At 30.4% G+C, this 15,950-nt stretch overlaps 1 protein-coding gene and 1 pseudogene across 1 annotated transcript; both read left to right on the forward strand.

The window, feature by feature from the left end:
- Positions 1-6,909: 6,909 nt before the first annotated feature.
- On the forward strand, positions 6,910-8,156 carry LOC148569660 (11-oxo-beta-amyrin 30-oxidase-like; annotated as a pseudogene).
- A 4,194-nt stretch (positions 8,157-12,350) lies between these two features.
- On the forward strand, positions 12,351-14,493 carry LOC107629316 (11-oxo-beta-amyrin 30-oxidase). The gene is made up of 5 exons (XM_016332079.3): positions 12,351-12,710; positions 12,789-13,012; positions 13,086-13,327; positions 13,403-13,775; positions 13,865-14,493. The coding sequence occupies exons 1-5, from the start codon at positions 12,449-12,451 to the stop codon at positions 14,288-14,290; spliced, it is 1,527 nt and encodes a 508-aa protein (XP_016187565.1). The 5' UTR covers positions 12,351-12,448; the 3' UTR covers positions 14,291-14,493.
- The last annotated feature ends 1,457 nt before the right edge of the window (positions 14,494-15,950 follow it).

Raw genomic sequence — 15,950 nt, forward strand, 5'->3', positions numbered from 1 at the left:
ATAGTATGCAAGAGCACATTGCATATTATTATATATATTTTGGAATTATTGCCTTCTTTCTTTGGGTTGTGCAAGCTCTACAAGCTTTTGGATTTGCTTCATTATGTCGAATGTGAGGAAGCTTTGAATTTGATAATTTGTCTTGAATTTAAATGTAGATCCCCCATGGATTGGGTATTAGAAGAAAGTAACTGCATCTTTGCTTTGTTAAATTCGTATAATATAGTACATCAACATCAAGGGATATGTGAAAATGACATGCTTTAATTTAACCCACACGTCACATCCATCCTATTTTGGCCTCATAATATTTTTCTTTTAAACTTGCAATATCTCTCTTTTTGTGAAACATTATTCATATACGTTTTGTATTAACAATAGTACACAAATAGATTAATGATTAGATGAATGAAATATAGGTTTTATAACTCTTAATTGTAGCATTTATTTTTAATATTTTGGTTTCAACTTTATTTTTGGTAGTTAAACGGAGACTCCCCTTTATCTTTCTACTAAGCCCATCATTAGTCTATATCTTCTCATTAATTTTTGACAACAAAGTTAACTTGTGCTCCTTTAGCATAATGAGCTAATTAGTTTAGAGAAATATAGTCCAACAACAAGTGATAATTCATTGTCTTTAGGACCGGAGAATCTCTATCTAAAATTGTCAACAAAATAAATAAATTACGATTGAATAGAGTTATGATGGTTTCCGCTTAATGAAATGATAGAATGATAGATGCTCATATTTTTTATTGTGAACTTAAGATATATATTACGAATGTGGCAAACATTTGATGTTTTTCAATCGAATAAGTATCGATATTACTTAAGTCTTTAAAGAAGAAGAAAAAACTAATAACTGAAAGTATTATTATTTTATAATTAATTAAAATAATTGACTATTGAAACTCCTTTTTGTGTTTAGACTTATATTTAAATCATTTGATACCTCTCTATTTTGTTGGCATCGATCAACACAAAAACAATTTTCATCTTTCCTTTTTGTCATGTTGTAATAAAACGAGGTTCATCATTAGCGTTAGGAAACTTTTATCATATAATAATATTTTCAGACTGCGTATTTAATAAACAAAATTATTTTTTATTACAGTTTAAATAATCATAGGTTTATGTTGCGTGTTATTATATGTATTATGTACGATATATAATTTTATTCCAACCGACCACACACCACCCCATAATTCGTTGCCAAGTAGAGTGAGAATCATTGCATAAAAATTAATTGAGAACAATATTAAAAAAGTTGTGGCTCAATGTAGAGGGGAGCCGGTTTTAATATTTGTCAAATAATAAATAATATATAAAGTATAAAGTACCCCTAATCTCTTGTTTACATTTCCTATAATTGAGTGAGGAAAAGGAAATACACATAAATGGTACAGCCACACTTTCCTCTCCTATCTTCTTTTTTCCCTTAAAAATAAAAGATAATATTGGGATTTACGTAGTGAGGATTATAACAATGTTATCTTGTAATGTAGAGATTGAGAAAGATAAGGTGCACGCATGTTTGGATGAAGAAGAAAATTAAAGGATGATAATTGAGGAGATGAGAGAAATGTGCTCCTAAAATTTCTCCTAATGTTTGCCATTATCAAGACAAGCTAAGTAAACTAATAAGGTAACAATTTCTCAGCGTGCATGTAATTTAATTTTTAAAGTTATCTTGTCATCTTTCATCAATAATAATTATCTTGTTTAAATTTATAGGATTATACATTGTAACATTAAAATCATTATATAGTGATAACAATTAATTACTTCCATGTCTTTACAATCTTTGTGTATTGTTGCATGTATCAAAGAGTCTCGCCTTTACTTAAACAGTTTATGAAAAGTAAGAGATACAATGACATGGATAATATTTTTTTTTCTTTTTTAAAAAATGCAGCCGAAATAATAATAAAAAAAATACTTTTGGAAGCTTGTGGGATATAGAAAATTCGATTCCATGTTCGGTGACCACACAAAGTCCCAAATCCATCCACCTTGATGAATAATGTCAAAGTGTTGGCACATGGAGGAAATCTAATTAATTTGTCTTCCTCTATTATTATATCATTATTTAGTCTTGTATAACATGAAAATAGATTAATTTTCATGTGAACAATAATCCATGTGCTTGCTCTTTGTCAAAATGCGGAATTGTTTTTTTTTTTTTTGGGAGAAGAGGGGGGGGGGGGGTTGTGAAAATTAAATTCGAGGCATTCGGAAACAAAGGTTTTGATGTAAGTGGAAAAAAGTAAAAAAAAAAACCATGCATTTGAATTATATTATGTTTCTAATAATATGTATATGCATTTTTTAGTAATAGAAAAAAAAAGAGTATTTCATGATCATTCGCTGTATTTGTCATTCTATTATTGGGTCTTATTCCTTTTCCCAAATGTTAAGATCACTACTGGGGGAGTGTTCCAACCAAAATTAATTAAAGCTCATTAGGTGTTCACTAATTCACCTATTGGGTATTGGTTTCATTTGTTAGTATTGATACAGTGGTAGGTTGAAAATAAAAAATGCCATTCTTGAGTATCACTTCACAGGTAGTTTTAATAAATAATAATATGCAAATATTTCTTTACAAATAGTAGAAAAGACACTTACGCAAATGGCTGAAAACATCAATTAAACACGAATATTATTTTATGACTCCTTATTACTTATTAGTAGAATTTAGGGTCATTTGGGAAGCTTTACAACTAATTTTTTTGAATTTTTAACTTATAAAAAGTAATAATATTAATGTTTAGTATAATTTTTAAAATTAAATTGTAGTTTTTTAAAAAATTATTTAAAAACTTATAAAAAAAAGTTAAAAAAATGACTTCTCTCATAATATTACTATTATTTATAATATTTCTATAAAATAAATACTTTTAAAATTAAAAATCTAAATATAAAATAATTTATTTATAAATTATTTTTAATATAATTATTTATTGTTTAAGTTATTTTTTTAAAAATAACTTAATTAAGCTGTTTTTTTAAATTGGGCCTTAGTTTCCTAATAAAAATAGATTCTACTCATTCTAATAGCTAGCTAGTATTAATATTATAAATAAATTAATAAATAGTATTAATGTCCTGAATTCAAAGTAATAGTTTGTAGTAACTAATTTTTTGCTTTAAGATCTTGAGCTTGGGACCACGTAGTTTTGTATTTTATTGTGGTGCTCCATCATGGTAGTTAATGTCCAGTTATAATAGATAGATGTATTAATTAATTTGACAGTGTAGTTAATTATATTCAAGTGACCTTTGATTCAAATTGGTTAAATCTGCAAGTCTAGGAGAACCTATACTGATACTTACACAAACAATAAAACCAGCAAGTAGTAGTTAGCCTGTAGTTTTCTGATTCCTGCAAAACCATGGATGGGGCACTCTGATTTTCAATCCCCTGCTTGCTCAATCAAGGTTAATTGAACTATTAATTTGGTCACATAAAATTTTTAACAGGTTTATTTAATGTCCTATAGAGCATTATTTAAAAATTAAAATGAAAAACAAGTTTATCTTAAAAATGTAAAATACACAAGTCCTGAATAGTACACGAGACAAAGTAAAACTATAATTCTTTGAGTATTCTAATAATTAACCAATATCTCAGATAAGCAAAATGTATTTCTAAAAAGTAGAAAATGATTGCTCGTGTATGTATAGCTCATCTTATTAAATAGTAATGAAAGGAAATATTGGACTCAAACAAATAGTTGTTAAGGAGACAAAAATTAAAAAAAAAAATTTGTTTCGCGATAATATATGCTTATTAATTAATTTTTGTTACGGCCCAGTCCAGCTAAGCGAAATTGTCACCTGGCCCAGGAAAAAACTGATCTGCGCGATCGGGTCAGAAGGTATAGTCCGCCGGATCTACGACCCGGACACGCGTCCTGGCTGACAGCTATATGACAGCTGTAGGAAGCAAAACTTTATGGAAGGAGGCCTCCCCTCGTGGGGCCCACCCACTGACAAGGTATATAAAGGGAGGGTCCTATCCGTCCTATCCCTCTCCCAAGGTACGTCACCACCACTTTTTCTCTCCACCACTTGCACACCCACTGACTTGAGTGTCAGAGTGTCCTTGCAGGTGGCATCCCCCTCAACCCGCAAAGAATCTGGGAGGCCGGCCGCTCGCACTATTTATTTTCAGGACCCAAGCTGAAATAGAGACTCACTTTTACACCCGACCAGTTATCCCAAATCGTCCGGTACTCGACCTACCGAACAATTTTCATGTTAGAAACTATGATGTGTCCATAGTTATTTAAACTAGAAATAAAATGGTAAACTTATTGGAATATGAAAATGAGGAAGAAAGGCATAACATGATAAATATTGAAAAGAAAGAAAGAAAGAGTTAAAAAAACACACATAATGTCTTTTTCTCTCCTTCTATGCTTATAATGAATTCTTCAAATAAAATAATATAAATATATTAATATAATCACTCTTTAAACTATACTCCATGTGTTTATTGCCGACTATTAATTAGTATCGCAGCACTACATAATGGATTTTATAAGTAATCTTATATCATCATTTTAAATTTTAATTATAGTATATCTCAATTCACAAATGGAGGTTAAGTTTAATTTGTTGGCTCCTAGGGGGAATAATCATACGCAACTCTATAATTTATAGTTGACCTAAGCTTTTGTCTCATGATGGTGAAGATGACATTATATTTTATAGGAGATCATAAATCATAACTGATAACTCATAAGAAAATGAAATGATTCAGATTCACATGCATTTGCTATATCATATAATATATTATTTAATTGAAGAGGGCTTTATTTTCTGTGGCAATCAATCAACTCACGAATAATATGGTCAGTCATATGTGGCTGAACGATGTTGTGCTTATACATAATATTATGAAATCTGATTGCATTTTGTCAAGCATTATTGTATGTAGTAGCAACAACCCAATTTTAAATGTCCCTGAAAAAGCAATCGAATGTAATATGTGAAGTTCTTTTTTCTAGCTATTTATTCTTCTCTTCAAACATCTCTAATTATCAAATCTACATTTTATTATTATTATTATTATTGTTGTTCTTTTTTGACAAGTCCTTTACTCTTACACATCCGAAAGAGTTTCGACCCGCACAAGAAGATGACCCGCGTATTGTTCTTTTTGGATGAAAATCTGAATAGCTGGCATAAGCTTTTAAAGGAACGAGTCCGAGTCAAAAGACTCACTCGATTACAAGGTATAAATGAGAAAGGATCTACCCTTCTCTAAAGGTACGTTACTCTTATCTTAATTAAATGTCTCATTGTACGAACACTTATTTAATATTGGAATGTTTTTACAAGTGGCTTCACTCGCCGATCTACCAACGCTCGGGATAATATCTCCGTAAAGCTTGTGCTTAAATCCAGAAACATTCTCGATCAACCTGTTGCTCTTAACCCGAAGTCCATCCGATCCACAACTCTAGCGAACAACTGAACAATTATTATTTACATAATAACGCCTTTGAAATTTGAATAGTTATATAAATAGTATATGTGAAAGATGCATAAGAAACAATATTTGAATAGGTTAATATATATACAGCAAACAACAATTATTTAAGCTTTTGTTGGTCATAAAACGTGCGACAACAGGCATATGTTGTTTTCACGTTTGAACACACACCACTTTAGGAATTAGTCCAATTTGGCATTGTTTATTATCTTAGTGGATTCATGTAACATAAATATATATAAAAAATAATTTGAGTGTTAGTAAGTTTAGGGCGTGAAACAACACTGAAACGTTATTCATTGATTCATTTACTCATTTTATTAAAAGAAATTAAGGTAGAGAAGAAAATTAAGGATGATTAACATTTAACAAGAACACTGAACACATGACTTCCACACCGTTGCAGCATCTCTAAGCATTATATATGCCTGGCGGAAAATGTTAAATCTAGCATTCCTGCTTTTTGGTGTAAGACTGTATAATGTATATCATCAGCTTATGTTGTTCTATAAAATAGTTCATTTTGCCGACTCTGTATGTATCATGGATTCATGTTTCTTTTCTTTCTTTTATATTTTTTTGGGCTCAAATGAAAAGAAATACAAATTGTGTCTCTCTGCATAAAAGAGGGGGAGGTGGCAAATTATACAGCGCAAAAAACATAAAAGAGGAATATACCAAATGATTAATCAGATATTTTTTTTCCCTCTTGTTTGTCGATGAACCATTCAGATGACGAAATTCACCAAAAAAAAAAGAAATTAAAGAAATCAGTATTAAAGACATTGTGACCTAAAGTTCACAAAAAAGATATTTAGCATTAATACAAAAATATGAAGTCAAGAATGCATAACAGTTTAGTAAAAAATGGAAATTCAAGAATAGTTAACTTGACTAAATGTAATATTTGAGAGTCCTTAGATAAAATTTAGTCAAATTAGTCAAATCATTTAACCGCTCTGAACTATCAGTTTCTTGTGAAGATAGCTGCATCTCAATTTTCACCTTAGTAAAAATAGAAGAATGCTAGGGGGCTATCAATTTTGGTGTTTTGTAACCATCAATTGGCCATCAATAGTGGTTTTAATGATGTGAGATTATATCTAATGGTGGGAGATCACTCACTTTTGTTTTGATGGTTAAGTACTGGCCAGAAAACACAAAAATTGCTGGCCCCTAGACTTTTCCGTAAAAATATTGATTGCGCTCTCCGATCCAGTCCCATACATTAATGGAGGAGGGGATGGTTTCTTCTTCATGAGCATGACTGTTGCAGATGTTGTGGAGCCACGCGTGGCGCGATCATTGTGTATTTCAAATAAAATAATGAGGCACCGGCTCGCATTCCTCGTGTCTGGCTGCATTAAAATATTGATTCTGCTCTGCGATGGAAGCAGTAATTAATGGAGGAGGGGCTGTTTGTGATAGTGGTCGGACTACTGCTGGCGGTGGGAGGATGGAAGCTGCTGAACTGGCTCTTCCTGAGGCATAAGAAGCTTGAGACCCTTCTCCACGTGTCTATTCTCAAGCCGATCATGCTATCATCAAATTTGGTATATAATTTTGTTGGTTCAGGTGTTGATAACATGAAAAACTCATGGGATGGACAGGGAAGAATTCATTCTTTTGGGAAGGTCAGAGCATATTAAACAAGTTCTTACCAATAACCATTACTTCAAGAAAGAGAAGCCTCATCTGATGTGATCAATAAATGGGAGGAGATGCTGTCTTCAGACATTGATGTATGGCCAAGAAGGAAAAACAATTTTTGAAGTCCTTACCAAGCAAGCTACACTTATAATGAGATTAAAATATGTTCACATCCCAGGATGGTGGTAATAAGACCATTTTAATTAAGTTCAAATCTATTCTATTCTATTTAGGTTCTCATAGTGTGTTGCTAATGATGATTTATCTTGTAGGTTGCTTCCTAATAGTGTTAACAATAGAGAGATAGAAGCATCCATCGAATGGTGAGGAGGTTAACAAGAGTGACTTATTAGGGATACTTTTGGAAGAATGCAACACATTTTACCTTGCAGGCCAAGAAACCACAGCTGATTTGTTGGTATGGACAATCCGGAATGGCAAACGCGTGCGAGGGAGGAAGTCTTCCAAGTCTTTGGCAACCCAAAGCCAGACAGTATATATAATTTGTTCTACTTTGTATAATTTATTGTGACATGTTGATTGATAACATAATTTTAAACATATATAGGTGACAATGATCTTAAATGAGGTGTTAAGGCTATACCCGCCGGTCCTTTTTTTCATATAAAGATGCAAAATCTATCACTACCTGCAGGAGTTAAGGTTACATTACCAATACTTTTGATCCACCATGATCGTGAATTATGGGGTGATGATGCAACAGAGTTCAAACCAGAAAGATTTTCAGAAGGAATTGCTAAAGCCACTATTTTCCATTTGGATGGGGGCCTAGAATATGCATCGCCCAAAACTTCTCCTTAATGGAAGCAAACATATTCTTCACATTTGAGCTCTGCCCTGCATATGCACATGCTCCACTCATTTTCCTTACTCTTAAACCAATGCATGGGGCCCAAATCATCTTACATAAATTGTAGTTTCAAGCCTTTGGAATCTCTACTTTCATACCAAGTGGCGCCTCCAGATTTATGTACATAGAATACAGATACTAGATATATTTGGTGGTGGAAGAATATTTGATCATTCTCTCTCACTTTTTCTCTATTTTCTGTACACTTTTACCATGTATTTAAATAGAGACAGAAAAAGAAATGCCTTGCATCTCTCTTTTTTTATAGAATAAAATAACTATTTATATCTATAAACTTTGTGAATGTTGACAAAAATATTTATCAAATAAAAAAATTAACGTTGTATCATGTAAGATGAGTTCTCTGTTTTAAAAGTATCCAAATTCTAATTTTTTATTAATTTTTTAATAAAATTTTTAAATTACTTTCGTTCTTTTTCTTTATCCTCAACTCTATCACTAAAATAACGAAGAGAACCCAAATACGGTGATAACAGTGCCAAAACCCTCCGCTTCCACCTAGTCACCTACACCGCAGACGACGAGGGATATCATTGCTTCCTTCAAATCGAGTGTCTCTATCTCGTGGACTTCTGCCGGAAATAGCAATTTAAATGCGCACGTCAAAGCTACTGATAAGCAGGATTTTTTAGGAAGAGTGGCAGGAAAAGGGTGGAGAAGTGCAACACAGTAGAGTTTAAGTAATTCAAATAATGGACAACAATGAAAAACATAAACGTATACAAAAATTTAAACTATGAGCAACAAAGAATTAAATCCAAAACTAGAGAATCTAAAAACAGGAAAATTAAATAAAAAATTCAAATTCAGCATCCAAATTAAATTCATAATCACATCAATAACAACCCACACTGAGAATGTAGTACACAAACTCAATTTCTATAATTTACATAACATAGTTATAAATGATAAAAGTTTATTACAATGTTACATAGAAATTTCTAATTACTTAGTGTGTGTTTGGATTATAGTTTGCAAACAGGAGTTTGCATAAAATTGATTTTGCAAATTTGATTTTGATAAAAAGTAAGTTTGTGTTAATGTGATTTATGTTTGGTAATCTTTATATCAAAATAGATTATAGTAAAATAAATATCGTTTGGATTATATTACTCAAAATCAATTTTAGATGAAAAATTACTAAAAGAGACGTCAATTTAAATAATTTTTTATATTATCCTATTATTTTACTTTAAATATTTGAATAGATCTTATTAAAAGACATGATAAAACACTAATAAAATACATAAAAAATATCATAAAAAATTCATATAATAAAAAAATTCATATAAACTAAAAAATAATAAAAAATAATAATATACATGAAAAAGTAGAATACTAAAAAAATAATATAAAAAATATTTATCATATAAATAAAATAAATACAAAATAAAAATAAAAATATGAAAGAGAATAATGTACATTTTATAATGTCAAAGAAAAAGAAAATATTCTATAATTTTTTTAATATCGTTAGTATTCTTTAATTTAGTATTATTTTGGAGTATAAATTTTTATTATTTATGACTCTTTTATTACTTATAATTAGTATATAATAAAGACAAAAATAAAATACAATGACGAGTACAATAAAAACGAAAAAAACAAAAAAAAATTCATGCAAACATAATATATAATAATTACAACCAACAACATATATTATATAAATAAAAAAATTACAATAAAAAGTAAATAAAATTTATATGAATAAAATTAAATAAAAAAATAAAAAGTTCATGCACAACATAAATAAAGTACAATAAAAGATAGAAAAAAAATTTATATAAACAAAAAATAATAAAAATTAATAAAAATTAATAAAAACAAGAATTTATATCAAAATTAGTTGTCATATGAATATAAAAATACAATAAAAAAATACTAAAAAAATAATATCAAAACACTAATATATATATATATATATATATATATATAATAAAAAATATTTATCATATAAATAAAAATATATAATAAAAAATATAAAAATCAAAATATAAAAAAATACTAAAAATAATAAAAAAATTAAAATAGTTACCTTGTCAGTAATTGAAACAAATTTTGATGAAAAAAAAATGGAACGAAGAACATACACAAATAATGTTATACAGTTACTTGCATAAGAAAAAAAATTTTCAGCTAATTTCTGAACGATAACCAGCTTTCTCTCACGTGTCGCAGAAGTTAAAATTTTTTTGCTTTAAATGACCGTACATTTAAAGGTGAAAATACTTCTAGATTCAGAATTCTAAAAGATTGTCAAACATAAACATGGGACATTCAAGACACTCAGACGAGCTTCTCCCTTTTCAAACGTGAATCCCAAACACACCGTTAGTCTTACTATAGTGGCATACACATTGTTATGTAAATTTTTACTTAAATATGGGTTGAATTGATATCTAATAATTTAGGAACGAAACTTACTCCTCTTATAGTACTAGTTTTTGAATTGTGCACTAAAAGATCCCAATTTTGAACGAACAAGAAAGAAAAGAAAAAACTTGAAATGTAAATAAAATTTAGATGACTTCAAATAAAAAATTACAAAATAAGGTAAATGGCTTAAAATTAAATCAAAGCAATAAAGTGCCTTTAACAAAGGTCAAAAGACTTTGAAAACGAAAAAACAATATGGAAATGTTAAAGAAGAAAAACAACGACTTTGCAACAAAAAAATAAATTTGGAGAAAGAGAAAGATTACAAGAAATTTAAAAGAAATGAAAGGAACCCTACAAAAAAAAAAAGTTTTTTGTAGGCTAAAAAAATCGTTGAAGATGTTAGTGTAAAGAGTGTTTTCTGAAAATGAATTCTAACTTCTATTCCTTCCATTCTTCAACTTTTTATAAGAATCATTGACCAATTAAACTTTAACATATTCTTCATGTATAAAAATTCTTTGATAACTGTTTTCACAATTTTAGATGATCTTGTAATTACTACCAGTTATCTTCATTTGTTAGCCTCCTTATCATTTTAATTACTTTACTTTTCTTTGATGAGTCAATCCAATCGAATCCATCTTTCTTGTCAATAAACTTTTTTCTACGAGATTCACAATCTTCGAAAGTACCAAACCAATCTTAAACTCGATTTTTAAAGCTTGGTTAATTTTGACTTATACATATCTTCTACATAATTAACAGAAACACTGTTCATTTCCGGGAAAAAAAAAAAAACAGAAACACTATGAATTGAAAGATAAAATATTTGTCATAAAAATCTTAGACTACTACACACAAGATCATTTTTGTGCTCTTTAATTTTGTTTATACTGATGTGTTTATAATAAGTTGTCAATGGTTAATTGTTATTTAGAAAGTTACATCGTTTGATACTAGAGATGTCAATGGGGCAGGGTGGAAGTGGGGATGGAGACGGGAGATGCCTCTCTACTCCTCGTTTTTGCTACTAGAATTAATCCTGTTCCTGTCCTGTTCTTCGTCATGGGAGAATAATTATTCCTATTTTCGTTTTCGGTGTTTTCCATATTATCTGCGGGTCCCATTCCCCGTCTCCCTATTTTTAACATTCATATGAAAATTATAATAAAAAATATTAAAAAAACTAAAAAAAATATTACAAAATATTATTACAAACACACAAATATATCTTATCCAAAATTATAATTCCAGAAATATAACATAACAAATCATAGTTCATAAAATAAAATCTTAAACAATAAAGTTAAAGTTTTTCAATAAGTAAAATTACTAAAAAAAATCCTTTATGAGAAATAAAGTAAGGGTTATTAAATAAATTAAAAAATCCAAAAAATTATCGAAGATAGGACGGGATCCCACTTAAGTTCCCACGCTTTTCTCGGACAAATTTCACTCTCCATTCCATCCCTACAAAAAAAATTCTCCACCGTTAAAATCCCATTCAAAACGGTCCCGCAGAGATCCCCCTACTGAGAATGTTTGACAACCCTATTTGATACTACCAAGTTTCAAATCGACACTGTGAGGCAAAGGTGGCTGTTAGGGTATAAGAATATAAGAATATAAGAAAACAATGTTACTAGTTCTCTAATTAACCCACTACCCGACAACCAACCTGCAACCTGCAACCTCAATTACTGATGCAGATGTTGTCGACACGTGACTATCAGAGGGCCCCACCCGTCGCGTGACCATTGTTCCACGTAACTTCCTCAGCGTAAGAAAAAGTATCCCTTCATCATGCTAGCATTGACCATAGAAGGCAGCAAGCAATAAAAAACCATTTGCATGGTTTCGTAGTTGGAAAGATTAAGTGATTAAATACTCCAACACCATCTCTTTTTCAAATAAAATAAACATGAGGCACCGGCTCGCGTTCCTCGTGTCTGCCTGCCTTAAAATATTCATTCTGCACTGCCATCCAATCCGATCCCACACTTGGCTTCAAGCACTAATTAATGGAGGAGGGGCTGTTTGTCACGGCGGTTGGACTACTGGTGGTGGCGGTGGGCGGATGGAAGCTGCTGAACTGGCTCTTCCTGAGGCCTAAGAAGCTTGAGACCCTTCTCAGGGAGCAAGGCTTCCATGGCAACCCCTACACCCTCTTCTCCAACAACAACAACAACTCTTCTGTTAGCATGAAGCCAATGACTCTCTCTGATGACAAGGACATAGCTCCACGTGTTTATTCTCAAGCCGATCATGCTATCATCAAATTTGGTTTGCTCCTACTCCTACCTATATTATTCACATTTATTGCATATATCGTATCATAGTTAATAATGATGTAATGGACAGGCAAGAATTCATTTTATTGGGAAGGTCAGACACTGAAGGTCAACATCACAAACCCTGAGCATATTAAACAAGTTTTTACCAATAACCGTTACTTCAAGAAAGAGAAGCCTAAGCTAGGCCGTCTGGCCAAGTTATTGGGCTCTGGACTTCCAAATTATGAGGACCAACAATGGCACACACATCGAAAGATCATCAACCCTGCTTTCCATATGGAGAAATTGAAAGTTAGTTTAATTTAATTTGCTTTTATTCAAACATGTATGTATATATGTTAAGCATTACTAACTATGTGTATAGGTTCTAACATCAACAATGGTCCAATGCTGCCATGATGTGATTCATAAATGGGAGGAGATGCTGTCTTCAGAGGGTAAATGCGACATTGATGTGGAGCCTTTCATCCAGAATTTGGCTTGCGATGTTATTTCCAGAACAGCCTTTGGAAGCAGTTACCAAGAAGGAAAAAGAATATTTGAACTCCTTACTAAGCAAGCTAGACTTATAATGAGACTAAAACATATTCACATTCCAGGATGGTGGTAATAAGACATATAACTAACCATTTTAATTAAGTTCAAATCTTTCTAGTTAGGTACTCATCATGTATCTTGCAGGTTGCTTCCTACTAGTGTTAATAGGAGTATGATTAAAGTTGATAGAGAGATGCAAGCATCACTTGAAGCTATCATCAGGAAAAGAGAGAAAGCAATGAAGGATGGTGAGGAGGTTAACAAGAGTGACTTATTAGGGATACTTTTGGAATCAAACAGCAAAGAAATAAAAGAACATGGAATGAGTAATCGAGAGATAGTGGAAGAATGCAACACATTTTACTTAGCAGGACAAGAAACCACGGCTGTTTTGATAGTATGGACAATGGTGATGCTAAGTAGGTATCCAGAATGGCAATCACGTGCGAGGGAAGAAGTCTTCCAAGTCTTTGGCAACCGAAAGCCAGACAGTGATGGCCTGAATCGCCTTAAAACCGTAAGCATGTATATATAATTTGTTTTACTTGCTATAATTGTATTAGTCTTGAGGTGTTGATATTGTTTGGCATGTATATATATATATAGGTATCAATGATCTTAAATGAGGTGTTAAGGCTATACCCACCAACCCTGTTTTTCAGTCGAACACTCCACAAAGATATAAAGATGGAAAACCTATCACTACCTGCCGGAGTTAAAGTTACATTACCAATACTTATGATCCACCATGATCGTGAGCTATGGGGTGATGATGCAAGAGAGTTCAAACCAGAAAGATTTTCAGAAGGAATTGCTAAAGCGACTAAAGGTCGGGTCTCATATTTTCCATTTGGATGGGGGCCTAGAATGTGCATCGGCCAAAATTTCTCCTTAATGGAAGCAAAGATATTCTTCACATTGCTTTTACAACGCTTCACATTTGAGCTCTCCCCTGCATATACACATGCTCCGGTCAATTTCCTTAATCTTAAACCAATGCGTGGAGCTCAAATCGTCTTACATAAATTGTAGTTTCAATTATTGCACAAGGAGTGAGGTGGCTTCTTCCAAATTTAAGTAACGTGCAAAATAAATTCCATGCATCTTTCTTTTCTTTTCTTTTCTTTTCTTTGTAAAAGTGACCCAGCCACTTGTGATGTTTCATAGGTCATGGAGGTAACAGAGGACCACTTTTCTTTCTTTCTTTTATTCTTCAGGAATATCATATTTTAGAATGATGACTGATTTCTTATAGCTATTTTGATAGGGCACTCAAATATGTCTAAAACGTCATTTTTTTTTAAATATTTTTAATAATTAAAATTTAACATATATAATCAATTAAATTATGTTATTTTTGTTAAAATTAAGTTAGACAAATTAATTTAACCAAAAAAATGGTGAATCAAATTTTAAATTGGTCTAAATTAATATTTTTTTAATAAAAAATGACTACAGTACTTTTATTATAGAAAATGATTAAAATACTCTTATTATTATTATTATTATTATTATTATTATATATATATATATATATATATATATTAATTTTAAAAATTTTAAATCCTAATCTTACAATAGAAAAATAAAAAACTAAAATTTAGAATTCTCAAAATTAATATATAATAGAAGTATTTTAGTCATTTTCTATAATAAGATATTGTAGTTATTTTTTATAAAAAATAATATTAATTTAGATCAGTTTAAGATTTGATTCACTATTTTTCGGTCAAATCAATTTGTCTAGTCTAATTTTGACAAAAATAACACGATTTAATCGATTATATATGTTAAATTTTAATTATTAAAAAACATCTTTACAAAAAGACGTTTTCAACGTCTTTATCTGAGTGGCTCCCTATTTTAATAGGTAGATAGTTAGTCCGAAATTTTTAAATTTTTCCATATCCAAAATAAATTGAACTTTTAACGCTTAACTAAGAGAATGAATCTTTTTCATTCGATTTTATTATGCGTTAAAACACTACTCATATATATATATGGAGCGCTTGGATAAAGAATTCCGATTGCTGCTATATCTTTTAGATAAGGGTTTTTCAATTTTTATTATGTTTTATATTAAGATTTTATTTGGAGAGCAAATTTATTTAATTATAATGTTTTTCAAGATGAGTAGAAAACAATGAGATGGTTAATGTAATAATTTTTTAATATATATGTTGCTTTCTCATATGTATTTTTTTCAAGTTTTATATTAAACAGCTAAGCAAGCACGATACTAAAATAATTTATAGTTGCCAGCTCGGATGTCTAATAACAATGGGCTGATTGATTGGCCTGGATTAAAAAATAAAAAATACCTCTTAAATTCTAATAAAATTTTTTACCCTCACTTTCAAACTTTAATTTAGGAGTATTTGTGGTGCGGTTTGGTTCGGTTTTAAGGGAAAAGTCATTCGATCCGAATGCTTAATTTATGTGCGATGCAGTTTGAATTGAATGAACCTTTTTTGAAAATCCGATCTGATCCTATCCGATTACAAGCGGTTTGGATCGGTTTGGATTTGCAGTTTTTTAAATAAAAAAATTAAATACATATAACAAGTCTTAATATCAAATTTTAAATAATCAACAATGACATAACAAGTCTTAACATATCTTAAAAAGTCAACGATAACATAACAATAGAAATAAAATTATAGATTAGTTAAAATAAATAAATAAATAATAT

Source organism: Arachis ipaensis, chromosome B3 (assembly GCF_059453495.1).
Source record: "Arachis ipaensis isolate K30076 ecotype BB chromosome B3, ASM5945349v1, whole genome shotgun sequence".
Taxonomy (NCBI): Eukaryota; Viridiplantae; Streptophyta; class Magnoliopsida; order Fabales; family Fabaceae; genus Arachis; species Arachis ipaensis.

Coding starts and splice junctions, on each gene's coding strand:
- LOC107629316 (XM_016332079.3), top strand. CDS start 12,449: ATGGAGGAGGGGCTGTTTGTCACGGCGGTTGGACTACTGGTGGTGGCG. Junction 12,711..12,788: donor TCATGCTATCATCAAATTTG/GTTTGCTCCTAC, acceptor TGTAATGGACAG/GCAAGAATTCATTTTATTGG. Junction 13,013..13,085: donor TCCATATGGAGAAATTGAAA/GTTAGTTTAATT, acceptor CTATGTGTATAG/GTTCTAACATCAACAATGGT.